At 41.0% G+C, this 18887-nt stretch overlaps 1 protein-coding gene across 1 annotated transcript; it reads left to right on the top strand.

Annotated features, from left to right (window-relative positions):
- Positions 1 to 265: 265 nt before the first annotated feature.
- Positions 266 to 17298, top strand: stra6 (signaling receptor and transporter of retinol STRA6; the record flags this gene model as incomplete). Its single annotated transcript, XM_080762189.1, has 17 exons — positions 266 to 333; positions 1952 to 2018; positions 3317 to 3399; positions 3539 to 3672; positions 4808 to 4974; positions 6623 to 6748; positions 8192 to 8259; positions 9262 to 9338; positions 9442 to 9503; positions 9772 to 9934; positions 10325 to 10400; positions 12222 to 12355; positions 12865 to 12982; positions 13318 to 13419; positions 13675 to 13838; positions 15071 to 15208; positions 17075 to 17298. 17 exons carry the CDS (start codon positions 266 to 268, stop codon positions 17296 to 17298), a joined length of 1971 nt encoding a protein of 656 aa, XP_080618315.1.
- Positions 17299 to 18887: the final 1589 nt, after the last annotated feature.

Genomic DNA, 18887 nt, shown 5'->3' on the forward strand with positions numbered 1-18887 from the left:
TCCGCAGTGGGACCAGGGCCACCTGAATACAGCCTGAGAGCCAGGAGAGTGAGAGAGAGAGCTGAGGGAGAGGAGACCAGACACCAGACAGGGGGGACAAAGACAACCACCACCACCACACGAGGCACTTGTAGCTCAACTTGGGAGAAAGGTTTTCCCCCTTCCTTCCTTCAGGAAGACCACACCACTTGAAGAGTTTGGGGGACCACCGGTGAACAGTGTCTTATTCTCGTCATAAGGATCTGTTTGAATTAGAGACTGCACGATGGGGGACACTATAAAAGACTATGAGTACCCCGATCTAGAGCCATACCCACCCAGAGTTCAGATTGAGTAAGTATACACATACACTTTAACCATGTTCGCTTTCTTAGTTTGATGAGGATGTTTGTGTGTTCTGCCTTTGATCTCCTTCCCTAATCCCTATTTACTTAAGTGGCATACATATTCAAGCACTCATAAAAGTTTGTATGACCTCTACACAGTGGATTGAATATAGCTGCAAGGCTAAAGCCCAAGACCGCCAACCATGAGACATAAGCGGTACACAGTGTATGCAGTGTGTAGACGTAACAGTGCTTGTTAAATCTGCTGTTATGTCTTAACATTTGTAGTGGGATAATGGATTTACAGAGGGATGAAGGGGCAAACCAGTACTGTAGCATATACAGTACCTATTCATACTATGGGATCAACGATATATTGTATTTGAAACTACAACTAAGCCAAACTATTCAATATGGATGTATTCAAAGGCCATTCTTATTTACGACTGGAATGCTTTTTTTTGTCAGAAATGAAATCATTTTGTTAACAGAAATGCAGTACTAAACTAGATATTAGTCCAGATAATTAAAAAAAGGCCAGTGAACAATGTCCAGTATTACATTCCCTTGGATAACATACTGTAATTCAGGGCTGCTGGGCCCATCCCACAACACAAACAGCCAGACAGACACCATGAAGGGTTTCCACTGTAAGTCTTCCTGGATCCATCTAGTCTGCCTCTCTCTGCTATAAGAAAAAGCTTGGTGCTCCAATTTCATTGGCTTGAAAAGGGGGTCAGATATGATAATGGGGAGATTATGACAACGTTTTAAACACATCAAGTTATTATCAGGCACATCGTTCGTGGCACCGGTTAACATTTACATTTTACTGCTGCACCTCCTTCCTATAGCCAGAATGTTCAATATGTCCTGAGAATTCCGAGATTATATGATGCTCTGAATTATACAGAGCTGTAAATGTGCTAAATGGCTCAGGTTGCTGCCATAGTGTGTTCTATCGTTCGGAGTGCCAAGTTATGAATGAACCCAATGTTTGGACAGCTAAGACACTGCTGTGAAAAATGTAATGACATCCATGCAAGAAGCTGCCAACTACACACGCCCATAGGCTACATAGGGTAAGAAGAAAAAGGCACCATGCGTTGGTGCATGTCACACAACAATAGACTTTGTCGAACAACTGTATATCATGAGACTTGTAATTACTATCCCACCAGCATGCTTTCCAACTCCTCTGGTGTATGTATGGGAAGTTGGGAACATGAGTGTACAGTCTGTACACACATTTGTTGTTTTCCTGTGTCACGTTGAAACCAATCTGGTTTAAATACAAATCTCTGCTATACAAAGAGAGAGAGAGAGAGAGCTATACAAAGCCAGTGGCAAAGTTTCCAGTTGGAAGTGAGTGGTTCACAGAGGAGTGGGTTTGTGTTCCATGAGCCATGTGCCTTGTAGCTACACTCAAGCAGCTTATCATTGTTTGGTGCATAGTTTCATTATATATTCCACTGTTAGGTTATTAGTTTACGTATGATTCATGATGACTATTTTTATGTATTTTATGTATTGCCAAGTTTTTGTTCTTGAATACTGTAAATTAAGAGCGTCTGCTAAATGTTGAAATTGTAAATTGGTGGTTTTTCTTCTTTCTTTTTCTCCAGAGAAATTCTACCTTGTGACCCCACTGCCAATGACAGGCTCTACCATATATGTATCTCGGCAATATCTGTGAGTCCCTTCTCGTATTGTTAGCCCGGATTTGGCTGTCCTGTCACCCTCTGTCATTTATTCATGGTGTGTGTGTGTGTGTGTGTGTGTGTGTGTGTGTGTGTGTGGTAGCCTACCAAGCCATGTCATTCTAATGTTAATCATGTCGTCATCGTGATTAGATTTTGATTTAGATTAGGTTAGATTTTATCATTGAGATAATGAAATACATGACTGTAACACTCCTTTTCTTTGTTTAATTACTTGATATAATCCGGATTATATAGAGAAAATAATGTGCAGTCGCTCCGTGCATAAACTAATTCTGAACAAAGTGACCTGCTGTGGAGTGTTGGCAAAGTAGTCAAAGCAAAAAATTGTCGAACTCAGCTAATATTTCATACAATAAAGCCCATTGCCTTCAACAATAGACAGTATGCTGCACATACCAGTAGTATGTTATGTCAATGTGCTTGTTTAGCTATATATATAGCTAAATAAATACTGAAACCAGATATAATCATTAGGGAAGGTGCATGCATGTACTATGTGTACTATATGTAAAATCTTAATTCTGACTTTCCAGCCATTCAGTTGCAAAAAAAAGAAGATGTTTGAGCTATATAGTAGTACAGCCAATGTGAAAAACGCAGTGAAAAACTGTCGGTTTAAAAAGATTCTTTGTAATTGGCCCATGTCATTGCATGGGTATTTCTCCAGCAGTGTGTTTCCTAAACTGATTTATGTCAATCATTCAGATCGGATCCAAGGAGAGCTCTCTAATGAAGAGAATCAGGGTTTAGTCTTCTGTGGCATGACCTCCCCTCCCTTTGTTTTGGGCCTGAACCAGTCTTATGCCTAATTTATGCTTTGTCATATGAAGGCATGCTGAAAATAGCCCATGCACAAGCTCACAAGTCGCATTATTGTGACCTTGTAGATTGGCTAGTTTCAGCGTTTCTGTGACACCATTGTACGATGAAACACAAATCCGTCTTGAGCCAGACTGAACCCTGGAGTGTGTTAACTTCACTATACTACGCAGGGTACTTTGTTCTGGGGCAGAAGGCGGCTATATAGGGCCAGTCAATCTAAGCTAAAAAGGGGCCTGACCCAAAATCATAATTGTTCAAGGTTTTGTATGATCCTTAGTTGGGGTTGAACGTTGGGCTACCATTGACAACCTATATAAGCATTAGTTTTGCACGAAAAACACAAGTCCAAATGTGATGATGACCTCATCACATTTGTGATGGTGGCTATGGCTGTTTTTAGCCGAAGGAGTGTTGGGTTTAACCGAGGTATCTCTTGTGTTCTAGCTCGTAGTCATGCTGGTCCTAGCGATCTTAGCCAGACGCATGAAGCTGTCAGATGGACAGAAAGGATTTCCAGGTTTACTTAGGTGAGGCGGTGTCTTAATTTCCACCTATTTTTCTCCAAAATTCACTTTGATCAGTTGTGCTCTATAATAAAAATGTCTATCGAATGTGTAGTTGGTAGTATGTATACTCTAAATACTTGATGTTGCTTTGAATCCTCAGTCCTGTAAACTTTTTGGACCATACCCAGCACAAGGGCCTGGCAGTAGCGGTGTTTGGAGTTCTCTTCTGCAAACTGTGTGGCCTAGTGATGTCACCAAACCCCCTCCCTTTCATCACAGACTCCCAGAACAAACGTGAGGAGGTCATCTTTGTTCTTTTTGAGTGATGCTAGTCACTCCTATAGACAGCTATGTGTGTTCCTGTGTCTGTCCCTGTGTTTGTGTTTCTCTGTCTGTCCGAGTACGGAAATAGCATTTGTGCAGCCTAAAGCCCAAACCACACCAAAGGGTCGGGTTGGGACAAAACATTTTTTTCAGGTAGACCACACCAATGCAACTCATTGAGGTGCGGGTCTGATCTTTTTTTTTGTACATTCTTGCCATAAGCAACCTTTCACAGCATGAGGAAATCCCCCTTATCTTGTATTTCTTTTAGCTTGCATTACCTTGCGTTATTGGTTATTGTTTATTAGCTTAAACCTTATTTAGTTGTAATGGTGTAAACAGTAATAGTTTTGTGTTTTAATTTTATGATGGTGTATACTTAATGTAAAATGTAAAGCTTTTCACGGACCACCCAAGTCTGGGAAACGTTGCTCATTTTGTGAGACACTGTTCAATAAAATGTATCATATGAATGTGATTCACCACCGGCCCCTTTTGAAGAGGTGGGCATGAGTCCAAAAGCAATGTTTGGTTGACAGCAGACTGAACAATACACTATATATCAGGTGCCACACACTGATCCATCATTACAAGAGCCGTATAAGCAACTGGTCTTACTTAAAGAATATTTTGTTTCTATTATACTTACTGTTGTAGGGCCTGGACTGTTTGACTGGACCTTCTTTCAATCATTTTTTCCCTCTTTTTTTTCCCAGACTGGACTATTTATTTAGTTTATTCTGAAATTAAATTGCATACAATCTCCAAACTGTGAAAACAGTGTTCTCAATAGTCAGAGATATGACTGTTACATAGCGTTTGAACTATAGTCTACATTTTTACTCGCGACCCATAAAAACGTGTCCATGACCCATATATGGGTCCCGAGTCCCGACACACATTTATTTTTAAAAGGTGTCTCCAGTTGTGTGTGTGTGTGTGTGTGTGTGTGTGTGTGGGTGGCGGTGGTGGGAGGGGAGTAATAAGTATATTTGGATGTGAAGTGAAGTGGATAATAGTCTACAGATTCCAAGCAGTACTTAATATATTAGATGTGTACACACATTACTCTGATTCCTAACACATTCCTCTGTTGTATTTGCAGAGAATTGGATGATTCTGGCTGTGATATACTACCCCGTGCTCTACTACCCTCTCCTGGCATGTGGCACCTTACGTAATAAAGTTGGCTATGTCCTTGGTAGCCTGTTATCGTGGACGCATTTCATTGTACTGGTCTGGCAAAAAATCGACTGCCCAAAGACACCTCAGGTAAGCATGGTTTGCATTATTTTGTGTAACAGATTACTCGCATATCGCACTCGGTAGCTGTAGGGCGATAATGTGTGCTTTATGGGAGTGGAGTCCCGGGCTCCCCCAGAGTTGGTGTCGAAGTGTCCTTGTCTTGAGCAATTGCTCCCTGCAAGTTGGTGCTGCCATCGGTGTGTGAATGGGTGAATGTAATGCACAATCTATAAAGCGCTTTGGATAAAAGCGCTATATAAATGCACCATTTGTATGTACCACATACTATATAGTGCATTAACTCTTAGAGTAAAATGTTTCAGCCTCTTTAATGTAAGTGCCGATTCATACTCCTATTTTAGAGCCGAATAAAAGTCGGTTCGGCGCTGTAGAGCCTACAATGTGACGTCATTTTGGGTTCGGGGGGCGGGTACCGTCCTAAAGTCGCCTCTTCGGTGCTACTGAAATTTTCTGACGAGCCGAAATCATTTCGGCACTACAGCGCCAAAACAGCGGTAAAATAGGAGTATGAATCGGCCCTAACACTGACAGTTTCCTGTCAGCATACTCCCCCTGTTTAGAGGGCTACCTAGCTCTCTGAAGTCTCTGTAGTGTCTCATTTTGTCCCGCCTTCAGGGATTATTGCAAAGACAACCGCCGGTTTGTTCTCGTCTGGACACCCGTTGACGCGAGACCAAAGCCGGGTCTGTGTGATATGCGGGAGATGTGATCATAATAGAAGAGTGCAAGGCTGTCTGTATGGATTCACGGTCACATGATTTCATCTTCACAGCTCACGTCTTCTAGCTTAGCTGCCCTTAGACTTTGCACAGGTGCTGTATTGTGTGGATGTTTTAAGCCGTGAATGCTCATGACTGACTTGAAACAATCGGCTCTGTAGTTTTGTCTTAATAGAGGGGGTTTGTCACAGTTAATCTCTTTAGTGTCTTTTCAGTGAAAGCCTTGTCGTTGTGCCATGGTCTTCTCCTGGTGCTAAACCCCCTGGGGCACCCTGTTGGTCCTACTTTTGTACTGATGGGCAGTGGTGTACTTATTAAGTGAAAGTATACTATAAATACTGCAATATAGAAATACTTTGTTACAAGTAGAAGTCCGGAATCCAAAATGTACTTGAGTACAAAATGTTAAACAGCAAGGAGTATGGTGCAGAAGGAGAGGCCAACTGAAAAAAATCTGAATATTTTTCTCTCGTTATATCAATGAAAATGCGCTAGCAACCCGTCGGTTGGATTAGTTATGACGTTCCCACACGTCGTACGGTCTAAATGGGTTAATGATTTCATCTGCTTCTCTCCCTGGCGATTAAGAAATTGCTCAATGATGAGAACCACGTGGGAATGGCATGGGTCGGTCCAGTGTGGATCTCGGACTTCCTGTGGCCATTGTCTTAAGACGTCAGTCGTTGACTCCAATGTGACTCCAATTTTGTGCAACGTTTAAGCCTGATCAGAGCCCCCATTGACTTCCATTATAAAATAGTTAAATATATTCAATAGGGGAAAAGGTACTTCTGTGGCCTACAGGCAGCATGCATACAAAGTTTGGCAGTGATTGGGCCAGTGGCGGCTTGCAAGATTAGCTTCGTGGACTGACACAGACAGACAGACGGACACTCTCATAGATGGATGAAGATTTCCTATATTTCTCTTTGCAGATCCACAAATACTACTCGCTTTTCTCCAGTCTGCCTCAGATAGCCTGCCTAGCATTCCTTAGCTTCCAATATCCACTGGCTTTATTCAAGGGCTTGAAGGGCACAGAGGACAACTCTGGCAAAGAGGTGAGTGTTTGAGTTGAGTGTATGCTTGTTTGTCGAGAAGAGAAAAGGAGGAACCCATGTACTATACATGCACAATTGCACAATTGTTAATTTTGCTACCTTTGATATTAAAAATCACACCTGAGTGAGGGGCGCTCTTAAACCATTTAGGACAAAAATTGCCGATTTGCTCGTCTACATATGACGTAAATTCTCTATTCATTGTTAATGGCATTTAATGTTTGTGTTATGACAACAATCTACACTAATAGCTGAATATAGCCCCTCAAAAAATGATAAGTGGTTATTCTTGGGCAAGTTATAGTCGTACAATGAATAGCGAAAATCCTTGCCTTGTGAGCTTGTAGATCTGCCATTTTTGAAGATTTCGAGGGGGGGGGCATAATGTCATGCCCAAAATGGGAATAAAAGTTGTTAAAATGCACTGACTCGTAAAGAAAATAATGAAAAGGCACAACAATTCTTGTCTGATTCTGTGCACATGAGAAACCGTCATAAGCAGCCAGTTAAGCACTAAGCTTACCGTGCTGGTGTGCTCACACCAGCTAGGCAGAAGGAGAGTGAGCTCCAGAGCAGCATACCAGGCAGTGGCCTAATCATTTTAAGCAGATTTCATGTAATTGGTTTACGTTATGCACCCGACCAGATTACAAAAAAAAGGTTATGTTGTTTTCACTCTTATGTAGGCACAATGCAGTGTTTATTTCATGCTAATCTCTGCATGGTTGTGACAAAACTGTGGTGAGGCGATTTTTGTCTCGTATGGGAATGGGATTGATTCATACCCTGCCCCTGCTCACTCACAGCTGAAGACATAATCCTTACACCACCAGCCTTACGATGTTCACATTTTGGCAACTCATTCAACAATGAGTAAATTATGAAATGCTAACCCTTTTTTTTATGACCAGACCAGATTATCATCACACCACAGAGCATACAGTGTTTTACACGTTGTAAGCCATAGTTTTACATAAACACCTCACACACGTCCTCCAATACCATGATGCCTCCATGATTTTTACTATTTTTAAAAACATTAAAATTGTCTACATCAACACGTGAGCTTGTAGCTTGAGCTTGAACTATTCAAAAATGTGTTTCAATATAGTAAAAAAAGGCAAAGAATTTTAGGGATAAGGGGTTTAGCACTGACGAAAATAGGGCCCAAAATGTTTATTCCATAAGCCTATTTCAGAACAAATATTTGAGACGAAAATAAACCGCTTTAGCCTGATTTAAACTTTGTCGTATGACATTGTCGTGCGCTGAAAATAGCCAACGTACAAGCTCACAACACGTCACATCCGCATGCGCTGTGAGCTTGTAGGTCTATTCTCGTCGTGTGACAACGTTATACGAAAACGAGCATACATTTAAGCATTATGACATCCCAGCAGTCTGAACTAGCCTTTACTGTTCCTATTGTTTCTTATTTGCTAGGATCTAAACAGCAGCTACTATAAAGACTACGTGAAAACAATCCTTAAGAAGAAGCCAGTTAACATCAGGTGAGAATACATTTTCAGATGGATTGTTGTCACACATTACATTACACCAACACTGTCCATGGTGAAACACATCTTGAGGTTCATCAAACTTGTTCTAATGGTCAGCTACTATTTAACTAGGCCAAGTTATGTCAGTAAACCGCACTTTAAAAAAATATATAGTTTGATTAATATTTGTAAGTGTACTAGGTCACCAAACAAAGCGCAGGGAAGACATTTCTAATAGACATAGACACTCCGTGACACTGTTATAGGAGCAGGGGTTTCCCATATACAGGGAACTATCCACTGTTCAGATACAATCAACAAGGGTTTCCACATGATTGCCTGCATAATAATGCAAATAAAATGAAATCCACTTGACTTAAACCAGTCACTTGCCAGTTACCACTGGAAAAGAGGAAAGTGGTGTTATCTAAAAAGAAAAGAACGATCGATATATTAATATATTGAGTGTATGTACTGTATATATATATCAGAAAAGTATTTTTTAAATCAAACTGTATGTACTGTATATTTTCGCATAATTATATGAATACTAGTATTATTATATTACAAAAGCCCAGTCAGATGGTTGGTTGATTTTTTAGGTTTCTTTGACAGTAGTGGGAATGTCTTTGTGCAGACCAATAATTAATGCATTAGTCTGCACGTCTAACACTCATGAATGGATCTTGCAGCAGATTGTCCCTGGAATGCAAATAGCCTGTCAGTGATGCAAACGCCATTGAAAATTAATTTCCTGATGCCATCATGGTGAATGGGTGCTAGGAAAGACATTGTTTCCATCCTGCTTTTGGGGGTTACCTGGGCGTGCAACATATTGAGTAGACATGGGGGGGGGGGATGGAAATAGATTAGGATGTCCAAAGGAATATGGGAGGAAGCTCTTGTATCCTGTTGAGTGCCTTACTCTCAATCATCATAGATCCAGTGAAATGTGAGATGAAGCTTATGTTTTAACCATAAACCAGTATAAGTAATTAAGTATTTCCTCCTCAGGTCTAGCACAGAGAAACCTACACTTGCTGAGAGGATAAAGGATGCAGTGAAGCCCTATATTTATACACCAGAAGAGGGTGAATATGTCTCCTGTGTATTTTCTTTATTTTCTTTACATTAGCTGATGATGGTTTATTTGTCACCTTCCAAATCTCACACACAACTTGTTTTACCCACCAGTTTTCCGGTTTCCACTGAAGTTGGCAATATCTGCTGTTGTGTCATTTATCGCTGTATACCAGGTAGTAACATAATCTATTATTGTAGATTAGATTGTGAAGTTTAGTGGTACTGTAAACTGAAATAGTTGGAATACGTAATATCAGTGTCTTGTAATCCCATGTGACATGGGCCACTTGTGTGGTATGACATTAAATCATTCATCCATCCATACATACATCCATTCATATAGCATAATCCACACGTATGCACTGTTTCCTGTAGTAAAGGAGAAGAAAGAGTATGCAGTTGTCATACACATTCAAACTAAAATGAACGTCCCTCTCTTAGATGGCGCTCCTGCTGCTTTTGGCAGTGGTGCCAACCCTCCAGATCGCCCGCATGGGAGTCACAGAAGAAATTGCCTACTTGCTTCAAGGTTTTAGGATCAATCTGTCTCCAGACAATGCGGAAGTGGTCCGGATAGTGGTCCACTATATGTGGTGTGTGGAAGGTGAGTGGATGCCGGGAATCGAGCCATTCATCGATGGGGATGTACACAGCTCGTATTGATCACTTACTGAATTAATTGGAATTTCTGTTACTTCGGTGGTAATATCACATCCGAGTCCAGTTTCACTTGCCGTCTCAGACAAGCTGTCTCCGCGGGCATTTCCCCAGTACAATTATCAGACCATGCTGATTAATAACCCATATTTTCTTTAAACAAGGTCAAAGGCAAGCTGGATTAGTTGAGCTCAGCAATACGGGCCACTGATTCACATCATGCTTTGTTCACATAGGATGGACTCTTGGTCAGCAGAAACAGATTTCTGCTGATTGAGCTGAATGTCAATAACTGAGTAAACAGCCTATGTGGTGTTCTGTCGTATTGTTTTCGCAGTGTGTTATATCTCCGCCATGACCCTGGCCTGCCTAGTGAACCTGGCTATGCTCATGCGATCCATGGTTCTGCATCGGTAAGTTTCACAATAAAAGCCTTCATCTGCCTATTGCCCCCAGGCAGATTAAGTCTGCGGCTAACCAACCAGGACCCAGTATGCAAATATGGGGCGTAATAAATATTCTGCTGGTTGGGTTTGTGGGCTATGAGCTGACCACCCAAGTATCCCCGGTCAGAGAGAGTATGTGACACCAAGGTATACCTATTCTCAACAAGGTCAGGTTTATTATCTCCTTAATCCATGGTTTCTACAAGCAAGATATAAGAAATGGAATACATAGCTATAGCATGACAATAAAGTAGATCAAATATAGTTCAGAATATGGCAACAGAATGGGTACGTATCAACAGGTAGACTGGGCATTTATACATATGTGAACAATCATAGTAGGCAAGGTGAACATAGCATAGAATACATTAATTCAATACAGAACATAAAGGCTTACTTTGGTCAAGTACACATGGCTGGAGTAATGGGTAGACTCAGTGAGGTCTGCAGGTGCTGCATGTTGCCTGTGTGAAGGCTGGAGACTGAGTGAGGAGTGTGGTGTGAGTTGCTGGTTATATGTGGCACACCTAGACTGTGATTGGCTAATGAGTTGAGTGGTGTAATGGCAAACACATGTGTGATTGTGGATGCAGGGAAAGGGGAGTGTCCACCAGAGGCTGCCAGTAAGACAGCATGCAGATAATTCACAACAGGGCGGGACATTGCAGAAAACAAATCTAAAAACTGAGAGGGACGAGACTAATATCCACGCAATGATATTAGTATCGCTATGCGAGGCTACAATAGAACAGTATGACTGCCTCTATACTCTTTCTATATTCTTTTTTGTAGTAAATCCTATAGATAGTGTGGCAAAAAGAAATACCCTGTGTCTTCTGTGTATTTAGAGCCAGGAAAGGGTCACCAGCATCTGATGTCATTGGGCGTACCTTTATATGCAGTTTGCACACTAAGTACACAGAAGACAAATTTTGTGCCTTACTAGTCTCATCAGAACAAAATGGAGTTACCGGTAGGTCCAAAATCGGTAAAGGTTCCATTTAATACTGTATCTCTCTTTGAGTAATGACACAGATTGCAGTTAATGTCACGCAAAGAGTTGCATACTGTAATTACCCAGAGAAGAACATTGACTGCAGGAAGAATGTAAATGGTTATGTAAATGGTTATTTAATTTGTTACCCTAATGATGCCTTATTGAAAGGAATTAGTTTCTTAATTGAGTATTCAGTTGAGTTGCCATTTATACTTGTTCCTTCTTAATTTGTCACCTAATTGTGCTAGCCTGGCACTGCCAGACTGATCATGTGGGATCACTCACACATGCCCCACGTTGGACGTGATCCCGTTATGATCAGTCTACTGTAGCAGGATTTACAGGCATTCACATTTGTTTTTCTCATGATCGGCCGATACCGATACAACCAATACTGATCTTGTGCGTAATGGGCAAATTTGAACATTTCCAAAATTATTATGTCAAACCCCCATATCAAAATTGTTCCTGTGTGTGTGGGGAGTAAGTTGTTTAGGCCTGTCACAAAGATGCAAAATGATATATCTGATTTTACTTTTATACCACTTAAATGGTGTAAAAGGTTTCTCCAGATAGGGTGGGATGCACAGTGCACACACAGGTTAGGTTAGGGTTTGAAGTAGATTGTCGGTCTAATTGGACCAATAGTATGTCGGAAGTTCGGAACTAAAGCCTGTACACGATAGGGTAAATCACCGTTCGACTCATTTGGAGTGAATATCGGCCGATCATCGATCTGTGGCTAATCTACAGTCTAATCTACAGTCATAGTAATGTTGATGTTCCCCCAGGTCAAACCTGAGGAGCCTGTACAGAGGAGACATCTATAACGTGTACAACTGCCAGAGGAGTATCAGGCCGTCCCGCCCTGCTCTGGTCTGCTGGATGGGATACACCAGCTTCACGGCAGCACACTTCTGCTTCGGTACTTGTGACTTAAAACACAATCTGTGCTGAAACGAGAAAATCTCGTTAATAGCTACTGTACCCCACTGTGCCAAAATGAGATTAGATTAAAATTGGATTAAAACATAAATAAAATATTTATATAATATTATATAAAAGATTTTTTTAAATTATTGAATGTGATTTCTTTTTTTCATCCGACGTGCACACGCCCGTGCTTATTTGCTGTTTTTCTGCTCTATCCCAGTCAATCTGGGATGTTTTGGACCTTAGAAAACCTGAAAACAAGCTAAACTAATGATGCTACCACCGCAGGTTGCTAATATTGTATCCATAGGAGACCATAACAGCTATGGATTGCTGCACTTCCTGGTTAGTCAGATGGCTGCTCCTCTTCTTTGTTTTTTCACTGATTTCTCTGACACTGGTGCCACATTTTCCCTAGAGGGTGCTTGTAATGTGTTAACAGGGGGGGTTCATGTACTCATGTATTCAAGGGCTGGAACTGAAAGTTGGTCTCCCCTACAGGCATGATCATCCAGACCATGGTGTTCTTTCTCTGTCTACTGATCGCTGTCTTCTCCATCATCATGCCCATCTTGCATGGACAGAATCTTATGCTCTTGAAGATGCTGTGGAGCATGTGGTGGGTGCTCGAGCACACTCATCTTTGCTTGTCAACATTCTGCATGGCTAAGACCCTCATTTACAATCTAATAAGTCTGGACTGAATTGCGTTTTGTCTGACCTGGTGTGCATTGAAGTGTGCAGGCCTACTAATTGATGCTGCTTGTGATATCTTGACTGTTGTTTTTCTGAACCCACAGCCTTGCTAATTTCAATATCTAAACTCCATTCTATAATATCCTCTGCTCAGTAACCACTGTGGCCTCTCATATTATCTTCTCATTATGGAATTTGTGTTTTGGAGTAACCTTTTCTTCTCACCATTGATGTGTGATTGTGTATCTGTTGTCTCAGGCCCTTCTGGTTGATGCTGCTTTTAGCAGTATTGATTCAACACATCTCTGCCAGGTTTTGCTTCATTAAAAAGACAGCAGGCACACGCGATCTAGACAACAGGTAAAACTGCTACTGTACTGTACTGGATCTTTTAAATTCAGTTTTATGATGCTTTTATTGAAGTATACTATTTTTGTAAGCTTTTGTAAATAGGTGACTGCACCGTCGAAAGGATGGCTGGGTGGGAATGATCATCAGTAGGTTGACTCAAAGAGATGATTAACTTTTGGGTTTCAAAGGTTACGGTTACCGATTATGCTTAATCGTAAGAGGGTGTTGCGGAGCGAATGTGAGTCTAACCTGAATTATTTGCAGGGGAGTGCTGTTTCTACTGACCTACCTGCTGTTTCCGGTCAATGTTCTGATTGGGGTGCTGCTGGGAGTATGGCGCATGGTCATCACAGCACTGTTCAACATCGTCCATTTGGGCCGCACAGATATCAGTCTGATGAACCGCAATGTGGAGGTATTTGACCCAGGTGAGCACATATCCGTCTGAACCGCCCCAGTGAGCTAGCTGTTGTGTCACCTGTGTGGCCACACAATAATTGTTTGGCCACACACTTGCCAAAAGAACAGTTGGAACATGGAAATGGCTTTTATAGCTTTCTTCAGCTTTCTTGTATAGCTGTGTGGCCCGCATTCTCACCCTGAGAATCGAGCGTCAATGTTTTTTTCCCCGATCACGTGATCCAAACGTGTGACGTGTCACAGATGTCCTACGGAAACCATGTATGTCTTAAAAGTTATCAAAAAACGGCGAATAAAACAAAAGTTGCGAATGTCGTGATCCGCAGGGAGAGATCTTTTTATCAATTAGTCAGGAATGTCGTGATCTGCAGGGTATGTGTTAATATAAGTCAGAAGAAGCAGGCTTCACACCGCTTGGCAGACACAGGTGTTCTCAAAAATATATTTTTTGAGGGGTGCGTAAACACAAACATTGAAGATAAAAGTGTGCAAACACAAACATTGAAGACAGTGAGGACACAAATTGTGATTGGCCGGAATGAGATGATGCATGATGATGTATGATGATAAAAGCGCCCCTCACTTCACTTTATTTTTTTATAAAGAACTGTTTGGTTCCATTTTGAACCTTTGAGAATACTGTGAGATAGTATATCACCATATACAGTAGAAATGTTTTTGAATGCTTCACCATCACCATATAGTAATGCTTAAGTGTGCATCTCATGATGGATTCCAGTGCCTAATTAATGGATTTTAGTTTTCTTTATCATAAAGAATTACATGTAGATATTGACCTGAAGTATACAGGTCAGAACACTATTTCACCTACAGTATGTTTATTTTTCCACCTTGTTAATTATCTGTATTTTATCTCCATTGCTGCAGATACAATGCTTTCAGATCATCGTGCAAAGCAAAGCACTTTACTATAAATGTATGTTTCTCTAATGAGCCCACTTAGAGGCCAGAAATCACATCCACTTTAACAGACTATAGAAGCTTGTTAAAACAAACCCTTTATGATCTCTATACAATACAGTACAATACATACGTGCACAACGATTACAAAAATGGTTGCAGCTATGAGACATCTTTTGTTTGGGAAAGGAAGAGATGAGATTGAAAAAACAATCATGGCTATTAGGTGTGATTGCCTCTGAGGCAGGCCTGGGTGAAATCCCCTCGTGCTTATTGCTTTTGCCCAGTCAGTGATTCCCCACCCTCTGTGTTTCCGCAGCCTACCGCTGTTATGCTCATTATCTGAAGATTGAGGTGAGCCAGTCTCATCCTGTGATGAAGGCCTTCTGTGGGATGCTGCTCCAGTGTGCCGGCCAGGGGGGCAACGCTGCACTTAGCGGGCGGGACGCAGAGGAAGGTTAGTACGCCTAGGTAGATGTACTGTACAGTAGGAATTATACATTTATAATAGAAATGTATACATCTCCATAATTACAGGTTTGTAAAGACTGTAGAATTGTAAATGTTTTTATTAGATTAGTCAATGGAATCAACCAAAAGTATTTGGGGAAAAAAGGAAAGTGTGTGTGTGTGTGTGTGTGTGTGTGTGTGTGTGTGTGTGTGTGTGTGTGTGTGTGTGTGTGTGTGTGTGTGTGTGGGTGTGGGTGGAGGGGGGGTTATACTGCATAATCTTTATTCAAATAACAGGGCTGTGACACCTTTAATTTCTCCTGAGGTGTTAAGAATTCAAACAGACTGACAGGTCACTCAATACATAATAAGATCATGAACACTGTCTTTGCACGTAGAGAAGGAATGGGATTTCAGTGGCTGTGATTTAATTAGTCTGTGAAAATTGAGTCTTCATATGGAATCATTTACAATCCTACTGCTGGCCTCAATCAGACCTGTCTTTGACTAATGGGCCATCCTTATGGTGATGGCTGTATTTAGAGCTCAGCCACTGTGAAAGGCAGTGTTATTTTTACGTAGAAGTGCTTGTTTTTGTATAGGCTTACAACATGTCACAATTGTAGATCGGCTATTTTCAGTGAAGAGATTTGGCTTAGGCTAGATGGAGAAGGGGGGTTATGTGGTTAATGTACAGAGGGAAACAATCGTGATTTGCTAATTGGTAGCCTACTCTAGATAAGTCTTGTGGGTCAACGTGGTTGTTGAATTCCATGATAAGGGCATTCCATGTGAGGGTAAATGGCCACGGTGTCACTAGATGATGTATGGTCACTGGAGGCTCTACCACATAGAGGGATTTGCAAATGCTTTAGTATTCACACAGCATAGTGGAAACCAGCTGCCTGTAATAGGCCTGGAATAAAATAAAATAAAGAAACCAATTGGTGTTATTACTTGTTTGCAACTTTGCATCTAAAGAACAATGCATTGATTATCAGTAATCTCTTGAATTATGAAGATCGGGCATAGAATAGCTGATTCCAGATTAGCTTCTTGAGTCTAATTGACCGTTTCATATTCATGTGGCACACAGGGCTTAAGCTTTCAGTGTGTCTAATGGCAAGAAAACCCATTCTGGGCGGGAACCCCTTTTGGTGTTCTAACCCTTCTGGACGAGAACTCCTCTTGGGGTTCTTTACAGTATTCAAAAATGTTTGACGCTATATAAATATCTGAATTTTTCCAGAAAACTTAGGTTAGGATTTAGAATCATTTTTAGAATCGGCCTCAGTCCAAAATGGGTTAATTAATATGCTCCAAACCACACTGAGGATTATAATGGGATTGCTTCATCTTATTACTCTGTGAAGTAACTGCTGTACCCTTCCTTATCTACAACACTCTCCTTAGATAAGGAAAGACTATTTATATGAACTCTGGTATTCTAGGGCCAATATTTGGCAAGAATTGCAGATCTACAAGCTCAAGATACATTGTGTTGCGACGTGTTTTGAGCTTGGATCGGCTAGTTTCATCAAATGTTTGCATGGTGTAGAGAGAAAGGAAATCACTTGTGTGAAGTTAGGGGCACTCTTATCATCATACATCACATTCCGGCCAATCACTTTTGGCGTAAAATCATCGCTGGGCATAGGAGGGGCTAGCGCCCCTCAAAAAGGAGGGGGCCCAGTATAGACCCCTAGGGGACTCTGGTCAACTATGTAGTGGTTTTAATGTGCTGATCATGAGACTATAGATTTTGGTATTGCCATGATTGCTAACTCACACAGCCCTCGTTATGAAGTCTTGTGACGTGAATGTGTCTGCCAGAAAGACCTCAGTGCTGACGTGGCATTCTGAACGTTCTTAGGGATCCAGCTGGTCCAAAAGGAGAAGAAGCTGAACAAAGTGTCCCACGCTAAGAGGGCTCGTGGACACTGGCAGCTCCTGTACACCCTGGTCAGCAACCCGTCGCTGGTGGGCACCAGGAAGCACTTCCAGCAGCGCCACTGCACCACAGAGAGCATTCTCAACGGGAGCCTCACCAAGAAGGAGGCAGGAAGCAAGGAGACGGAGGCTGCAGTCAGTGACTGAACCTGACGCTGACACACCTCCTCCGGCTGTTAAGGATTGTGTCTCTCGCGAGCAAAGGCTCTCCCGGTTTATGTTTTTTTTTGACAAATGAGTCTGACATATATCAATTGTCTGGCACATTTGTAGCTCGGTGCCTCAATAGAGTCCAATTTACTGTGCATTTACTGCATGCGATATCTATCCTGTGCAGCCTATATCCAACCAAGTGTTGCATTGCATTGTGTATGATAGCCAGGAGCTCTAGTCCAGCAGGCAGGCTGGTGTGGCACTGAACTGTCTAACCATTTCCGTGAGGTTAGATTGTGACTATTTATGAATGTACAGAATGTAATGTTTGACTGTTTTTGTGAGAATTGCTATTAAATGTTTCACTTATTCTGTGTAATTGACTTTAAACAACCTGAACCAGACAAATAAAGCCCATGGCGTTGTTTTATTTGTAGGACTTTATCTTCCAAAAAGAGAGAGAGAGAGAGAGAGAGAGAGAGAGAAAAAGGTGTGTGGTTTCTTTCTTGTTTAGTTGTGAAAATGAATGCCAAGCATCCACACAGGATCCTCTTAATTGTGTTATATCCACATGTCATGGTTTATTTCTACATTTCAGTCCTTTTGGGTGAAACATATGAATGTTGTAGTAATTCTATGAAAATAAGACTTAAAATATATTTTCAATTAAAATGATTGTATAAATTCCCATTGCCTACTCTCGTTTGATTTCTGTTCTCCAAATGTGGCAACTGTGTGACGACGGCTTTCAAGTGACATTTGATTGGACAAAAATAATATTGTGATTGAACAACGTATACTAATCGTCGTGATTAACAATGTAACGATTGCAAATGAATGCATCGATGCGTCTAAAAATATATAAAAACGTAATTGTGTAGGCATTATCATAAACTAAGAATAAACCAAGCCAGTAATTTAGGATATGATTTAGTCTAATTATAGGGTAGGCTCTCTTATTGTATTTAATTTAAAACAAACCACCATTTGCACAAACGAATGTTTGCACAAACGAATGTTTGTGCAAAACGATATGTTGCGTTTAACATATAGGCTATCAAAGCAGCGTCTGTGGCTCTCATACTCAGCCCTTTTGTGTGAATTGTGCAGTAATGTAACAAGCCAATTCCAACAACTAGGCTGTAGCCTTTGTCATAAACATAGCCTACATTTAATTGACCGATGAACAATGAGAAATAAAAACTTCACCTTTAGGCCTACCTGTTTTATTAATTCCACGTACATAAAATTATATAAAAAATCTTGAAAGCTCACGTTCAGTTGATCACAAAAACTGACTATACATAAAATTACAGGACAGTGAAGCCTCCTTTCTTGATACTTCATAGACTTTTTACAATAGTAAAAAAAAACAATCCACATGGCTATATAAGCTACATCACATTAAGATCTAAAGACTACACTAATAAACCACGTGAAAATGTGACATGCCATGGACAAATCTCCGAAAGAGAAAAGACACTTTCAGAATAATTGTAAAAAGCGAAATCAGGCCTGGGCCTATATAGCAAGCACCCGTTGAGCTGAGAGGTTAAAGTCACACATTTTAAAGCCCTACATTA

Source organism: Protomyctophum bolini (genome assembly GCF_963924005.1).
Source record: "Protomyctophum bolini genome assembly, chromosome: 4".
Taxonomy (NCBI): Eukaryota; Metazoa; Chordata; class Actinopteri; order Myctophiformes; family Myctophidae; genus Protomyctophum; species Protomyctophum bolini.